The 17,247-nt window shown below is 30.4% G+C and overlaps 3 protein-coding genes across 4 annotated transcripts in view; 1 reads left to right on the top strand and 2 right to left on the bottom strand.

The window, feature by feature from the left end:
• PH4alphaEFB (prolyl 4-hydroxylase subunit alpha-1) overlaps nucleotides 1-2,525 on the top strand; it is a 53,389-nt gene extending 50,864 nt beyond the window's left edge. The window contains exon 12 of one of the 2 annotated variants that reach the window (XM_088228700.1): nucleotides 165-2,525. In XM_088228700.1, the coding sequence (XP_088084826.1) occupies nucleotides 165-289 (125 nt within the window). In that variant the 3' untranslated portion in view covers nucleotides 290-2,525. The remainder of the gene's footprint in view (nucleotides 1-164) is intronic. The other variant, XM_088228701.1, reaches the window with a different exon arrangement.
• An 897-nt stretch (nucleotides 2,526-3,422) lies between these two features.
• LOC148280231 (prolyl 4-hydroxylase subunit alpha-1-like) lies at nucleotides 3,423-11,008 on the bottom strand. Its single transcript, XM_088228693.1, has 12 exons — nucleotides 10,674-11,008; nucleotides 9,917-10,108; nucleotides 9,498-9,649; nucleotides 9,228-9,384; nucleotides 8,775-8,953; nucleotides 7,521-7,642; nucleotides 7,230-7,330; nucleotides 6,897-7,050; nucleotides 6,549-6,773; nucleotides 5,737-5,808; nucleotides 4,355-4,520; nucleotides 3,423-3,863 (listed from the first exon to the last, which is right to left on the bottom strand). The coding sequence occupies exons 2-12, from the start codon at nucleotides 10,084-10,086 to the stop codon at nucleotides 3,733-3,735; spliced, it is 1,629 nt and encodes a 542-aa protein (XP_088084819.1). The 5' UTR covers nucleotides 10,087-10,108; nucleotides 10,674-11,008; the 3' UTR covers nucleotides 3,423-3,732.
• A 1,452-nt stretch (nucleotides 11,009-12,460) lies between these two features.
• jdp (DnaJ domain-containing protein) lies at nucleotides 12,461-16,982 on the bottom strand. Its single transcript, XM_088228692.1, has 3 exons — nucleotides 16,725-16,982; nucleotides 16,549-16,650; nucleotides 12,461-14,415 (listed from the first exon to the last, which is right to left on the bottom strand). The coding sequence occupies exons 1-3, from the start codon at nucleotides 16,809-16,811 to the stop codon at nucleotides 14,116-14,118; spliced, it is 489 nt and encodes a 162-aa protein (XP_088084818.1). The 5' UTR covers nucleotides 16,812-16,982; the 3' UTR covers nucleotides 12,461-14,115.
• Nucleotides 16,983-17,247: the final 265 nt, after the last annotated feature.

Raw genomic sequence — 17,247 nt, forward strand, 5'->3', positions numbered from 1 at the left:
GTCTTTTGGACTGACGGTCATAGCAGGCATAACTGCGAACGTGTCCATAATAATGATCAAATTACCAAATCTTTAATACGAGGAATGTTTGTTTGTTTTAGTTAGGTTTCGAATACCTTATTTCTAAATATTCCAATGTAATTGATTGCGTGATTCATTTTCAGTTTCTAACAAGTGGATCCACCAATACGGACAAGAATTAATAAAACCGTGCACCTTAGATTACCAACCTGAAGGAATAAACTCTGAATTTGAAAAGCCTATTAAGAAGCATGTTGATATAAGCTGAATTCAAAAGTGATGTGAATTTCACAAATTAATAGAAATATATAGAAATGAATCAATTGCATAATCACAATACGAATCAGTTTATTTTTTATATTATATTTTTTAAAATACTAAGAGGTGCCAGATGTAATGATTTGATTCTCAATATACTGATTATATTTTTAGTCATTTCATTATTATTGTTGCGAATAACAATAGTACATTATTCTCTATATCTACATACACATATTTTGATATTAGGTAAAAAAATCCCGACAAATAACATGTATGTATAATATTTATCACCATTGTTGACTGTGTATGGTACCCTGCCTGCCGTCATATGAAGAAAGACCATAACTAGATCGAAGCAAATTCTGGGGAAATTAATGTTTTGTCGAAAGTGAAGATTTGAACTTGTAGCTTTATAGACGTATATATGTATTTTGTAACATTTTGTAATATTTTTGGGAAATATTCCGATATTTTTTATTGCAGGTTTCCCCTTTCATTTTTGTAAAAAAAATCATATGGAATATTTTTAATTGCAGAATACATTCAGTGAAACCGCGCCTTTTTATCTAAAGGTATTTTTATTTAAAAAGACAATTTGGACTTTTATTACATAATAGTATATGCAATTGTTCATCTTTTCTTGCTGATTCCAGATCTATACTTAACTCTTTTGATAAAAATAGTAGTAATGGCCTTTCCCTGTATGACGGCAGTATACATATTCAAATATCTGACACCTCGATTTACATAATATATTATACAATGACATTATTATGTCATTTATGTACCATTATGTACGTCAAATATTTTCTACTGATAACTCATTACAAAATGTATAAGATTTACAATTATAACTTTGGGTATTAAGTACACAAACCACCGTGTACTGCTAGTCATTTGGGCTATTGGCCTACTTTTATAATGAACAAATTGACTTTGTTCCGAAAACAAGTTGCTATAAAAAAATTATGTATTTATCATGCAATTATGAATTGCTTTAATTCAATGCAAATGTTAAAAAAGAAACGTTTTACAGAACTGATAAGTATTGCAATACTTCTCAAATAATGGATGAAATCATATATGTATATACTGCGTTTTGTATTTTAATTCAGTTTGACATAAGAATACTCATTAGCTATAAATTTAAGGTCAGTGGGGAATTCCACACCAAAAATGATCAATAATATACCTATATAATATGTATTTATTTATAAAACTTATATTTAAAACCCTAAGTTCGTGGTTATTCATTATATAATCAAAATTAAAATAAATACACTTTGTTTTCACTCGTTTTTCATTTAATTACCGACCGTTTTCGATAAAATAATCAAACAAAAATATATCTTATAGTCACATTTCTGTCTAATTTTAAAACAAATGATCAAATTTCAAACCCTCCACCCCTTACTCCATACCTACTACACAAACTACTACTTGACATATGTATTAAATTTAGTATTTAGTAGACAGTGTTAAAATTATTAAATACGATAGCATAAAATTCTCAATTGAGGGTACTATGTGTTTGCAAACCTGGCAAAATCCATCTTTTTTGAAAACTTGTACAATTATAGCTCCAACTTTTTTTTATATTTAAAATTTTTACTATAACCCTTTTAATATAATGATGATTATGTTAAAAAAACAAGAATGAAATAATAAATTTAATTTTGGAGATTGCCAACTTTGCAATACTCGAGTAGAGGTTGATGTTTGCAACAAACCCAATAATTTGAAAGTCAGATTCTCACAAATAAAACTGTATTTAGAACTGACAACGTTATAATTATTGTAAATAATTGTATTCTGAATATGTTTTAAGTTATATCTCATTTTTTAAGATTTCGGATTTTCGTCGGTTGTAAAATACAGAACTGGTGAAAAATGAGGTGTTTTATTTTAATTTTATATATTTAGTTTTTTCACAAAGTGTAAATGAATCCCAGCCTTGTACTTGAATTGGTAAATATAATACAAATATTTAATTCTGTTCAAGTACAACGTAATGCTCTCAGAGTAATTGGATTGATTCAGTGCTGCGTGTTGTATTGCATTTAATTGTGGCCATATTTTATAGTTAATATTACCAATGTGAGGTGGCTCTGTACCAAATTGTTCCTTAAGATTAATTTTATGTTTAAGACACTACACGAGGACTACTTATGATTATATTTTTTATATTAAAATGATGACATGACATTGTATTTTATGTTTTTAAATATACAATCTCTAAAATGCTAATGTTTTTTATTGATCTCTATATGTTGTTTTCATCTTGAATTCTTTACGTTTTCACTCAAAGGAAAAAAATGAAATACATAATTGCAAGGGAATTCAGGAGGTTTCTTTGACTAAAACAAATATTTTATTTATTTTAATGAAAAAATTCTTACACCGATGAATGTCAATTCGAAACTTTCAATCTATCGAAACAATTATGTTTTTCTTCACAGTTGAATAGCTAATATTTCTCATCCTCGTAATGTCAAATTTCTTAGCTAAATCATTTTTAAATGTATGATCTGCGAAGTAAATTGTTCAATGAAATGTTAAAAAAATATTAATCAGTACCGAGCATTAAAATCTTTAATGGGCTTTGTGTATGTGTGCATGACAGAAGGTTTTATATAAAATATTATTGTGTGTGTACTTACACAAACAAAAGTTGTGTGTTTGCTTGGTTCACCGACAGGCACTAACACATTAATATAGGCGATTAAACATTTGAACACACTATTCTTAAAAATGAGAACTTTAAATTCTTTATGGAAAGTATTTAAGATATTATTTAAAAATAAATTCATTAGATTGGGTCTATATTAATTACTGTGGATATTGTTTATAATGTATGAGCGTTTGCATATTTTTCACTGTAAAATGTTTTGCTAAAACTTTCACAACTCGATAAAGGTTTACCTATCGGGGTAAGTAATTATTACAAAACCCTTAAGAAAATGTAATATTTTTTTCTTTAAAGCACTATATTTATGTATTATTTTCTTTTGTTTATCAATTATGTGAAATTAGGACTACATTTCGTATTAATATAATTATTATTAAGTATAAAAATATACATAACTTTAAAGGAATACCTAACTTTTAAAATAAAAATCAAATAAGAAGACAGTGGAATATGTAGTTTATAATATATATTTATTTATTCGACAGCCTACGCCTTTAACAAAGTATAAAATAACAATAAAAAACAATTATCTGTAATGAAACAAAATACAAAACACCTGTACACAAGTGAAGGAACTATAGATACATAAAATCAGCAGAAAATAAATAAATAACAAAGGAAAATTAAACAAGAAATTATGGCATTGGTATGCAGCAAATTAACAATAAATAAGGGGTTTAAATATGAAAAGTTTTATACTTATTAAAATATTGTGACAATAATGACACAAAATAGCGATAATGTATTCTGCTGCATTATAATTATGTTTTATGAGACGGGTTTCCGACAAATATTGGCTTAGGATATCGTTTTATCAATCCTTCTTCTTGAAACTTCAAGTCACATGGCCACAAGAGCTCTTGTCCTTGCTGCCGAATCCACTTATTAGCTACTGCAATACAACAGAACAAAAATGAAACATTAAAAGTAGAGCATACGTATGAAGAGTACAATGTAAAAAGGTGTGTGTGGGCATGTTATTTAAATAAGGAAAAGTAGAAACATTGCTCTATAGCATGAATTAGCTTGATTATGCCTAGGCATAATCAAGCTTATTTATGTAACTTTTTATAAAATGTGTATGCAGATTATAAAAAAATGTGTTAGCTTACAAAAATCAAACTATATGTGAATATAAAATTTGACACAAGTGGTTAGTTGTTTTCGGTTTTTTTAAACTAACAACTTGAAGAAGTAAAAATTCAGTCTTTTAAATAGCTGATGATACATTTATTTTTATTATTTAATAATTAAATTTCTTAAAATAAATCTGTATTAAGAAGTCTCAAGTTACTCCAATTCAGTGTATATTTATTTGAGGTAATTTGTCTGTTAGGATTTATTTGTGTTCATGAATGGATGATGAAAAAATTTATGACGTACTCCATTTAGTCCCTTTAAGGACTGGACAAGCCCCGTGAAGAGCGGCAAAATTCCCCTCTCCGGAAGGATGAAGGTTCAACCAGAAGAGAGCCGCTCCTTTCTTGGGAGACACCCCCACTCCCAGTTCTGGGAATACAGTTCTACCACCTTGTTCCACGTCTGATAACTAATAAAGAGACAAAATAGATAGATAACTTCTCTAAGAATGGAATATGGAAGTCTAGGCATTTACAGGATAGCTATCTTAAAAAAATTATAATTTTTCAATTGTTTAACGTTCAAATACAAGAAGAATGGCAAATGTTACGCAGTGTGTAAAGTGACCAGCCAATGTCAGCTCATAAGTCCTCTAAGCTAGCTTCATATTCCCTCCTCGATGAAATCCAGCGTGCTTCTTACAGCAATTATTTTTATCTACATACATAAAATGCGAAAATAGGTTAATGGTTACCCATTTTACATTTGTAATTATCATTTAATGCTCTTCTTTATTACTATAGGGCATAAACTAAAAACAATTCATATTTAACTTGTATTAATGTGTACAATGTGTTGCGCCCGAGTGATAATAATGGCACATGTCCAAAATTGTAGTTATTGAGTAAAGTAGGGAGAAATGTTTCTGAATATCTTTCCTATCTGCACAATAATTAACGGCATAAATACTTTAAAATATTTTGGTCAATGACAATGCTATACTGTTTTTTTTTTTTAATTCAACAAATAATAATGACACAATGATCATCAGATCATTGTTATTTCTGTAAACTTTTAAAACTAGATGTCACAAATGAGTAAACTTCAAGTCTTGCCTTTGTTTTTGCAAATTAATTTATAACACGAGTGTGGTTAAAACTGCTCCCCTGCAAATTTTTTTTTTTTTTTAGTTATGTCATTATTGATAACTTATATAGCGCCATTTTCGTAATATACCTAAAATACCTGAAGGGCGCTTTACATAGTGATTCTATAGATAAATAAATTCAATTGCAGCTTTTAAATTTGTAATTCAATTAAAACAATTTATTTTGATATCACATGCTACGGATATATTCTAATGTCACTATTATTCCCGGAGTGGGATGTATATTTTTTACCTTTTATTGAAATATATGTGCTGCGTCCGCCTCATGGTCAAATGATCAGGGCATTTGCCTACCATGCGAGGGGTCTCGAGTTCGATTCCCGGCATGGTTGACTTGAAATATTCATTTAAAAAGGTGTTTTTACACTAGAATATTGCATAATCCTTAGACTGGCACCTGAAGCGTAAGTCTGATCATCTTACCTTCATGTAACAAAAATGATCAATATACTCTGTGGTTGGTTTACCAATCCAGTGGGGAAAAGGAATGATGAAATTAACTTGTTTGATTACTCACATAAAATATGAGAGTAGCAATTCTGTTTCCTCTCGGATCATTTTGTAAATGGATTCCTTGCTCTTCTGTTTTCTAAAATAATTATATAAAGTATACTTTCTTAAAACCATTCACTTTTATACATTTATGTAACCACTTATTTTTTAGCATTTTTTACATTACAATTCCTTTGTTAATTTTGCTGGTTTATCTTGAAATATATATTTTGTAATGTACATATCAAATTATAAATAAATTAATTGAAGGTTCAGCCGGATGAATCTCACCCACATGATAAAGGTTTCAGCTCATTTACTTGACAAAAGTCAACAGATGGAAGAGTTGAGGAAATATGGATGTTTTAACATGGGCAGAATGGTGAATGTTACACAGTGTATAAAGTGGCCACTTGAACCAGCCAATGACAGTTCATAAGCTCTGTAAATGCCTAGACTTCTATATTCCTTCTCAAAAATGTTTTCCCTCTCTGTTGCAACAAATTTTGAAATAAATTGATATTTAAATTTAATTTAATCACCATGTTTCCCACTATGTTTTCTGCTATTTAATATATCCTCAAATAATAATTATTTTACATAGCGAGCTCCATATAGTGGTAGTTATAATTTTTTTTTCCTATTGATTTGTTGGGCAAAATATATTTTTTAATTTGATGGCTTTACATAGAATACTGAACATTTCCATTTTTTTAGACTGTGTTTTAAGTTTAACCTTAAATTAAAATAACAAACAGAGAGATAATTTAACCAAAAAGTACTGTATTAATTATGTAAAAAATGTAGAGTATATTTTTAAACAAGTTCACTACCTACCTTAGCAAAATCCATGTGAGGTTCGTAATGACCACCAACGCCATAGTTGGCTATCTGAAGATCTTCTGCCGATGTCATAGTTAGTCGAGTCAAATCAAATGCCCTTTTATTGAGAGTGTGCATAATTTTATCTTCATAATTACCTATCCAACATGTTTTACTGACTCTATATCGAGCCAGGAACTGATAGTTGCTATTGAAATCCGTAACAAATGAGCGTTTCAACTAAAAATAAAACATTGGTTTAACACTCACATTCAGCTTTATAGAAAGTATTTGATGTAATAACAGCATTTACTATATTTAAATTTAAACTGTAATGTTCTCTGTGTGATATTCATTACTTACCCTCGGTCTGGCAGTTTCTTTAATATATGCAATTTCTTTTTCATAAATAACATCATGAAAAACAGCAACATAAGGTTCTAAATAATACTCCTCTAATTTGATTGGAGCCAATTTAAGAAAAGGGTGATTCTTTGTTAGGTAATAACACTTGAGACTAAAAAATAAAAATTATTAGTTGAGTTATAATTTGAAATATTGCATTTTAAAATAGTGGCGTCCCAATTCACTTATTTTAATATTCCATCATTGTGATACATTAGTTTTATAGTGAGATTACATAAATGTGCATCTTAATCTATATAAAATAAAATAAAAATAAAACAATATAATTACTCTTTTTTTACATTAGCTGGAAGGTCTAATTCATTTCGACACAATTCTGGATAGTTTTCAAAATAAAATGCTTGCCTAAGCTTATCTTGGCATGGGAATTCCTGAAGAAAGAAAAAAGTAAACAGATTTTCAGCTTACAGTAAGACAAAAGGCAAAATGTTTATTAAGATACCAAGTTCAATACATTACGTGGGTAAGTAGGAACTTTCAAAAATATATTTACATTAAATGTTGGATATTATTCCGACTACAATTTATGGTCAAGTTGTTTTTTCAGTATTCATTACTTACTTCTCCGGAATCTTTTCTTTGTTTCTGATTTTTTAATCTGGGTAAATTTTCTGCGGCTCTTTTGTGATCAGGGTTTATTTGAAGAAGTTCTTGAGTTGCGTTGAGAGCAGAATCAATATCACCTATGAACACAAAAAAAAACATTACTTCTATTATTTCAGATTACACTAATCGACCACGATTTTTTAACATTATTTATTTATTTACGGACTTATTCCGTCCATTTAACAATGGTAAACAATACATTTCTTTATAATATATACAGGTACAATTGAAATAAAATACAACTAAAGAAAATTAAAGCTAGGATAAAAATTAAATAATAATTACTAGACAAGATCTGGTCTATCTTAGTGATTGTTTAAATCTATAAAGACTAACACCAAAAAAGTCCAGGTCTTGTCTGGAGTTTGCAATGCAATACAATCAGGACTCTGGTGCATGCCAGCCATAGTTTGTGATGTGCTGATCAAGGAACAGTACGTTATTATTTCGCTACCGGTGGATCGGAACATTGAATGCCACTTGTTCCAGTAACAATGGTACATCAATTAAGCCATTTTGTAAATTAAACATAAATATGGAGTCAATGTTATTTCTACGTTTTTGTAGACGAGATTGAACATGAACTATTATCGCTGATTCTTATGTAATTTTTCCTGCTGAATCCAAATATGCCATCAGAATTTGTCTGTCGCCCTTTGTGTTTTTAAAAATATTATGTTTTACTCCCAAATAACCATATCTTGCCCATGTTTTAAAAATATTACTTTAACTGTGCATTTTTATTTACCCAATATCATATAAGTCTGGTCAAATCTGATTTTGGGCAATAATTGGACGACTTGAGGTTTCCCGCCAATGGTAATATTTAAGCTTAGATAAGCAAAAAGAAATAGTCAGAGTGATTTTTACAGAGGGCCTAAAACAGCAAAATTCTGAGTTTCGAGAATAGATGTCTCAGAAGAATCTTGGGTGTGCGGTGGTTTGACTTTGTTATAGTTGAGGAATTAAGTAATAAGGGAACAGACAGAACAAACTCCGGTGACAACTGCCATCAAGCGAAGGCGACACGGTTGGCTTAACCATGTACTTATCCATGAAAAAAATATTCACCATCCCTTAATAATGATATTGATATATATATACACAGTTCATTGTTTATAAATTCCTACTTACATAGCTTGTTCACACGATAACATATTTACGTTCTAACTTTTGCCATAATGCCCTATAAATATGATGAAAATTTACCTTTCATAAAAGAGGTATATGATAGAAACTCCAAAATATCAGTTTTCAGATTTTCATTAAATTCGTCCGCTTCATATTTAGTTAATGCCACTCTAAACCAATCGGATGAGTTACTGTAAAGTTGCAGAGTGTAAACTTGACGAGCCAGCTCGAAACAATCTGTTACTGACATTGGAGAACTGTTGAGAACAAATAAGACTGTTAGAATATTTATTTATTTATTCTTACAAATACATATATATATATATTACAAAAAAATAATAACGTATCCCTAACTCTATGAGGTCAAGAGCCCTGTGTTGAGTTGGGATCCAACATAATGGAAAGTAGAAGCATATTGGCTTTATGTATCTATTTTTTTAATATCTGTATGGGTTTTTTACTATTGCATATAAATATTTAAAATGATATAATTATAGGTGTTATGATATAATATCATAGGTACTTTTATACCTATATTTTTTCCCATTTAGCAAGCCCTCAGAAACTTCGCATGTCTTTAGATTGTAAAGATCTTGTAACCTTATTATAGCTTCTGCAGCGCCTGTTAAATCTTCAGCATCAGGAAATACTAGAGTTTCTTTCAAATTTGTCATATTTTTGTTATAACCTGCAAAAAAGTCAAAACTCAAAGATATAAATAGATATATTTTATTTATTGAATAGGTATGTTTATTGTTTTTTTAAATATTTTTATTATTATTATTTAGTTGTAGTTCTTACCACTGGGTAAATGATTTTCTATAATGTTTTTAGTTTGATTCCAGTCTATTCTTATGCGCTTTATTATTTTAAAGGCGTTAATGGGGTTCGATAAATAGCTAGATTCATCTTTAGTTGCTGTCTTATATTCCGTTTTATAATTATTTAATTTTCTGAAACACAAAATTATTTTCATCTTTGTTTTACACTTTTGTATGCGGATATAATATTATTATTATTATTATTATTGTATTAGTTTGATTTTGCAATTCACATAATTGTAATAAAAAATAATAGATAGTATAATGAGTACAGGAATTAAATTAAATGCATTAATAAATAATAAGGGAAACATTGGTTGGAAAAAATTGCCATTTGGCAATTGGCAATGTACAATTTACGTTATGTACAAAAAGTTTAATAAATAAAACATTTATTACTTCTTCAGATAGTGAAGACGTTTTTCTTGAAAGGTTATATAAGATTCTAGCATGTTCACGAGTGCAGCTTCAGTTTTAAGAAGTGATTCCATTCCAGCCAGAGCAGAAAACACGTCCCCTTTTACTTCAAACCACATTAAAACTAAGGTTATTATATTTAGTAGCCGCATTGTCCTTCAATTTGTCTTCGACCTGTAACAAACACTCATTTGAAATTCTAGTTCATATTTCTATAAAAAAAATTACCATATGGTTTTATATTTATATTTGGTTTTATAGAAAATACACACTTATGTCCTTATATAAAATTTTTAATAAAAAAAAATATAAAAAATAAATGACAGATTTTGCTTATTAATTTTGGTTTCGTTTAAAGCCACCAATTTTTTCATTATTCAAAACATCTCACGAACCCATCTCCTCTGTGGTCTTAAAAAGTATTTTCAAAAGTATTGAAAGAGAGTGTGAATATGCAGTACTGTGGTCATGTTTTTGCCCATAAATGAACAATTAAGCAGTAAAATGAGGATTGTCATGATGCAAATACCAAGATTGGCTCGTAATTCTGGTCTCTTACAACTAATATTCTTATGTAATCATTGTAAATTTTCAAGACGGATAAGATAGTGTATTTTTAATGATGATGTATTCAAGAGTTCAATTCAAGGCTATATATTATACATGTTATATCTAAGGCGATTTTCAGAATTTTCTACATCAATCATAGTGAAAGCAAAAATATCTGCATTAGTTTTACCTTGTTTCACAAAAAATGTACTTTAAAAAATTTGAATCTCTTGAGAACGTCTTGTAAATTATTTTTTTTGTCCATTCACATTTTTTCTGACCCAAATAAACACAAATTAATGCACCCTATTTATTTAGTAATCCATAAACAACTCTTACTTCACATACCCGCTAACTAAGTTTAATGCACATTTGGTAAAAAAGATCATATAAAACGAAGCAACATGAAAAGTACCTTTTAATAGCATGAAAAAATTATCAAGTTATCAATTTAACTGCTTAAAATACAGTCCTTAAAAAGTCGTGACAGTTTTATCAAGCCATTAACTATTTACTATTTTTTGTGTTTCCTTTGTTAGGTTAGTACTTTTTAGAATTGTGCATACGGTATTTCCTAAAAGGTAATATTTGTTCATGAAAACTGGCTATAATATATAATTTCTACAGCAACATAATCATTTAAAATCTTATTTTTGGCAGAATATTTAATAATTGAGACTCAGACTGAATATGACAATTAGTTCATTTAAATAATGTGAAAGTCTCTACCTCCAATTGCTATACTGAGAACTGGGTTCCGCTAACTGTATAGCAATGACCTTTTGTACTACGAGTGTTGTCCAAGAAAACTAAAAACTTAGCTTTTTTATTACTTTAACTTCACTAAAATCAACAAATGGAAGAATTGAAAAAATATGGATGTTCAAACATAGGCAAAATGGTGAATGTTAGTGTGTAAAGTTGCCACTTTAACCAGCAAATGACAGATCATAAGCCCTGTAAATGCCTAGACTTCCATATTACCTTATTTAAGGTATTTTTCATCCCTGTTGTAATTTGTTTTTTATTACTGAAAAAATTTTCTTCTGACATGTAGGTAATAAGGAAAAATATCTTCAATATTTTTCAATGTAGTTCCCGTTACGATGGATAGATTTGGTGAGCAGTACCACTAGATCTTAAATTCCCTTTTCGTCCAGCACCACCGTCCTCAAAAATGTTCCCACTTCTTCCTCCACATCCTCGTCGGTCTAGAAGCGTTTTCCGGCCAAATGTTGCTTCAGGTTAAAAAAAAAATGGAAATCACTCAGGGCCAGGTCGGGGATTTGAACAGGATGACGGAGGATATGCCATGAGTTTGAAAACTTAGTAATGCTTTTCACACGATTTTGTTTAAGCTTCCGTTAGCATTTTGGGCACCCAATGAGCACACATTTGCATACCCGAATTTTTTATCAAAATCGTTTGTATGGATGACTTACCGGAGTCTGGGATCAAAAGTGCGAGTTCATGGACTGTCGGACGGCAATCCCCACCGACATTATCTTCTATTTTCTTCAACAAAGCGTTATCAATTAAGCACCTTTCTCTCCCCTCCTCATCATGAACACTCATTCTACCTCCAGAAAACTCAGCACATCACTTCCCGAGATTCCGGTGGTCATCACATTACCATAAATGGATATGAGACAATGATCGATGACTATCTCAAATGGATGTCAAAGTCACTGAAGCAGCCTTAGAGCCGGCCCACCACTCCCTCTGGAGGGGGAAGTCCGCGCTCAGACTAGTGCTGCCATCCTTTGAGCAATGTCAGCGTCACCAGAAATGGATAAAGGTCTTCAATTTTTGTACAACCTTGTAATTTGAAGAATGTCAAAAATTCATAAGCAATGTAAATTAATAAGTCAACTTTTTTTCCAAATCCAACATAGCGGTCCATCACATTTCCATAAGGATTATTAAATATTACAAAGGAATTATGTGAAATTATTAGGTAAGAAAAAGGACAAATTATTGTGGAATGAACATCGATATACATTTATTGACCAAATATTATAACAATATAGACTTATATGAGAATATCTAATACATAAATACTTTGAAACCATCAATTGGCATTGTCGCCATATTAGATTAATAAATAACATTTAGTTCCTCTACAATACACCGATACACAGGGAAGATGGGAACACCTAGTAGGGTACACGGAACACCGAATGGTTTCTGCCAGGAGCCAGGAACCGGGAGTACTACAACACCTAGAGACTGATCAAGGAGAATGCCACAAGACAGTATAAACCTTTCCAAACGCGCGCTACCCTGTTTCAGGACGAAGGTACAAACTTTATCACAACTTTATCAGATCCTCGGGAATTATAAATACGTCGAGTCAAATACCAAATAAACATTAGAAGATAATAATATATAATTTCTTGTAGAAAGAACATCCAAAAATAGAATCAGTTCGAGTCATCTTAAAGAATATTTTATTAAAGTTAAAAGTCATGGAGCGATTTAATATTATAGTGATTGTTCCATCTTGTAAATGATGAGTTATTTAACCAAAGTAAAATGGCCTCGATAATGTAAATATCACTCCTACGATCAGCCGTGGGAAAGGTACTTACGGGGACATTTATTATCTTAGCTTTACTCTTAATTCACATTTATCTACTTAGTAACATTAAACAGGTAAGAACATCAAAATACATCCATTGCATACATTAAGGTTATAGTTTGTGAAGCTGACTTGATGGATATTGTGCCTAAATAAAATAATAGTAATTTGGCGCGAGTCACAGAGGGCCAGTGACTTGTAAAGGAGCCACAAATACTGGCACGCCGTACCTCGCTGCCAAACTATTACAACACAACTCTAGTGTCTCGAGGGAAGTGGGGAGAGAAAGGGGTATAGAGGGAGTGGGATAGTGGGGCACACAAAGGCAGGCACAACACCTTTGTGACGCCACAAGGAGCGAGACATATCAAATATAATCACATTTTCTTGGGGTAGGTATACAAACCAATGGACAAAATTTGGCAAGAAAATTGGTCTCAATAGTTTTCAAATAGAGTATACAAAATTAAATCACATTTGCCACATTTGGCTTATTGTTCAAAGAATATTAAATATTTCAAACTTATAATTAAGGGAACATTATTCTTACAATAAAATTAAATAATTCAATACTTAACAATTTTATAATATAAAGATATGTACGCATTACATAAAAATAAGTTTCTTTAACCCTTCAAGTACGAGCGTGACCATACGGTATCAGTGGACACTGTTGCAAAACACTATCTTCACTTTTGTTTTTAAGTAAATATAGTTGCGTTTACTATATTTTAGCCCCAAAAGATATATTCTTTAGTATGTGGTGTGCCACAATGGAATAAACGGTGTGTAGAATTAATGGCGAATTTTTGGTAATTTTTTTTTCATAAAAATCCTCATTATTGAAGGGTTAATAAATAATGTAAATGAATTAATTTGTTTACTTAATATAACTCCAATAAATTCATCAAAACCTCAATAAGATAATTATTTTTGGCATTTGTTGTTATACAATATGCGAGTAAATATTTAAAAAAATAAGTGGTAAATGGAATGAAATAGATAAAATGCTGTTATTAAATTTTAATAAAAGGAAATACTGGAGAGGAAATTATATTTCGTAGTTGCGGAACTTGGAGACGACCTCCGGCGGGGGCTCAGCCCCCTGCTGCGCGGGCCAACGGCCGGCCCAGTGGGCGGCTCCGCCCTCCGAGGCTCGGCGAGCTCCCGGCCCCCCGGGGCAGGCGGGGCCGAGCATGCGCTCCTTGGTGCGCGGCGTGGCCCAGTGCATGGACTGCTGGACGTGCTCCTTCATGCCCAGCCACTGCTTATAGCTGATGGATATGCCGCTGGAGCGCCACTTGTCGTACATGCAGCGCTTCTCCGGGTCGCAGAGCGTCTCTTTAGCCTCCTGTAAATGAGTTATCTTTAAAAGGGAATATGGAAATTCAGCTTTAATAATCACTTTATACCACTTTATATAACATGAACATTTACCTTTTAGGCAGAAAGATAAATTTTAACAAATCTTAATATTTAAAAATTAAGATATCGATCGTCCAATTTATTAGACAAACTAGTTTGAAAAACTGATATTTAGTTTTATACATTTGATTAACTACTATTTGCCACCAAAATGCCACCTAAATAATTACAATTCTGAAAATCTTCCACAGAATTAAATAGTGATGTTGATGAAAACATAAAATATGGAGATGTCTGACTAATGAACTGGATATTCATTAAATACTTTTTATTTATTTATTATAGAAAAAATGCAAGGTATTTTGAAAAAAATAAGACCAAATACGGAAATACTAACAAAAATATGAGAAAAAAATTTACATTGTGATGATTATCAAATATTTCGAATATGGGGGTTGGCAAATATAGAGGTTACACTGTAATTGTTTTTTTTTTTGTATAAAGTATTATAGTTATAATGAAGAAGTTCAGAAGTTTAAAAAAAAAAGTTATTTTTTAAATTATTTTTATCTACCATTATCAGCGCTATGCTATTTTTTTTATTTTATATAATTTCAATTTTAAATCTTCGATTTTTTTTCTGTTACTCATTTTACTGATATTCTATATTTTTGTTGTTCTTTCAACTTTGCAGACTTTTTTGTCATTTTGTTACATTATATTTAATATATAGGATTTAATCTTGTATTGCAATTTATTCACTGCTGTAATTATAATTTTCCAAATAGTTCTTTGAACCAGAAATTTAAAAAAAATATATTTGTATGTTTTGTATTGTTTTTTTTTAATATTTTTACCGTTTTTTCTTTAAATAAAATAAATTAATAATAAACATATCTTTATGTTCACAGTTATATAAATATAATAAATAAAATATAAAACTATTAAATATGAAACAATAATTTAAACATCAGTAATTCAATCAATATACATAATAATAATTTTCTGTATAAAAAATAAAAAACAATTTTTTGCTCCTATCTACCCTGTAGTAAATTACGAAAAAATCAAACATATTTCCAACAAGTCCGCCATCTCCACTCTGCTGACTTCCAAATGCCCCCATATCTAAAGGTTAGAATCTAAGTCTGCCATCTTTAAATTGTTTTATTTTAAAACTAGTTTAAAAACTAGAATATTTAGCGCATTATTGATTGTGATTACTCAATAGGAACTATTGTTGACATAAAACACTCGTTTCAGGCATTTACAAGGGGATGGTAATACAGAAAGAAAGTGTTTCCCAAAACTGATCCGGCAAGGAGATGGCGGGTTTTGTAAATAGACGACTCATTTATGGAAAAAAATATGGTTTGTATAATATAATGTACAATGTATCAATATGATAGCAAACAGAGTAGCATATTATATGCACACATAAAACAGGCATGTTCAAATCTATTTAACCATGGTTCAAATTGTTTATAACGTAATGTGAAGTGATAGAAAACGAGTGAAAATGTTCCATGTCAGCTATATGTTACATATTTATATAGATATTTCATTTTATTTAGATTTTTCGCACAAAAGTAATTCTAAATACAAAAAAATTGCTCACTTCCTTACTATAAAATTGAATTACGTAGACTAAACATTCTACTACCTCCATCGCGCCAAATTCTTGTTGTGTCTGACTACATTCCTAGCTTTTTACAACTCAACCTTTTTATCCCATATATGAACTAAAAAGAATTTAACCTATTCAATTTATTATATGGTTCATAAACAAATAAATTAAGATATTATTAAAGTTATGCTGTTTAAACTTGTTTATAATTTTTTTTATAAATGGATACTTAGCAAATTTTAAAAAAGATATAATATAAAAATAAAACAATATTTCAGTACAATGTGATCAAGGTAATATGTAAAATCAAGGTAATATTATGTACATTACAAAAACTGCAAACTAGTTCTGATTTAAATTATTTTTAAGTCAAGGTCGCAAAAATATTATTAACATACACGATCTAGACTCCATTATGAATCCAACAAGTAAATTGTAATATCGTTATATTGGTATAATAACCTGATATAGGCTGTTTATTTGTTTACTTGCCTTTAGTTTTTGAAACTTCTCTTCAGCATCCTTATCTCCTTCGTTTTTATCGGGATGCCACTGAAGCGCGAGAGATTTATACTCCGTTGTAATTTGGTCTACCTGTAAAAAAAAAATATTTAAAAAAAGACATATTACTTCATTCAAAAAGGTGGATTTTTTATCTAATAACTTACAGTGGAGTTTTCATCGCAGCCAAGAAGCCCGTAGTAGTCTTCGTCCGGGTTTTTTTGGAAATTCAGTATCTCATCCACAGCACTCATCTTCAGCGCTGTCAACCCCCGACTCTTGAGAGAGTCTTCCCCAGACCTACCCTAGCAGTGCCCTAGATAGAAAAATCAATCTTTTAACCAGACCTTTCCACGGCGCAAAACAAATCACTATACGCGGCGCGCAGCGCACAACAAGCAGAAACAAATTTAGATTTGACGTACATTCTCTTTACGTCGGCAATGTTGGTTAAACTTGTTTATAAAGTTTTATGGGTCCAAATAGAATGACTGTTCGTTTTCTACACTAAACTATATTTCTAAACATGAAAAATAAAAATTACGGGTTCTCGACTCTATAACTACATTTAAACAGTGCACAAATATTTTGTCAATTGAGACGGATGAATTTTGGTGAAATATATAAAATGCAAGCTACATTTATTTTAATAGAGTTATTTCAAGGGTGGTATTCTGAACGAAAAATCGC

Source organism: Micrasema longulum, unplaced genomic scaffold (genome assembly GCF_059751315.1).
Source record: "Micrasema longulum isolate JH-2025_06_02 unplaced genomic scaffold, ASM5975131v1 h1tg000604l, whole genome shotgun sequence".
In the NCBI taxonomy this organism is placed as follows: Eukaryota; Metazoa; Arthropoda; class Insecta; order Trichoptera; family Brachycentridae; genus Micrasema; species Micrasema longulum.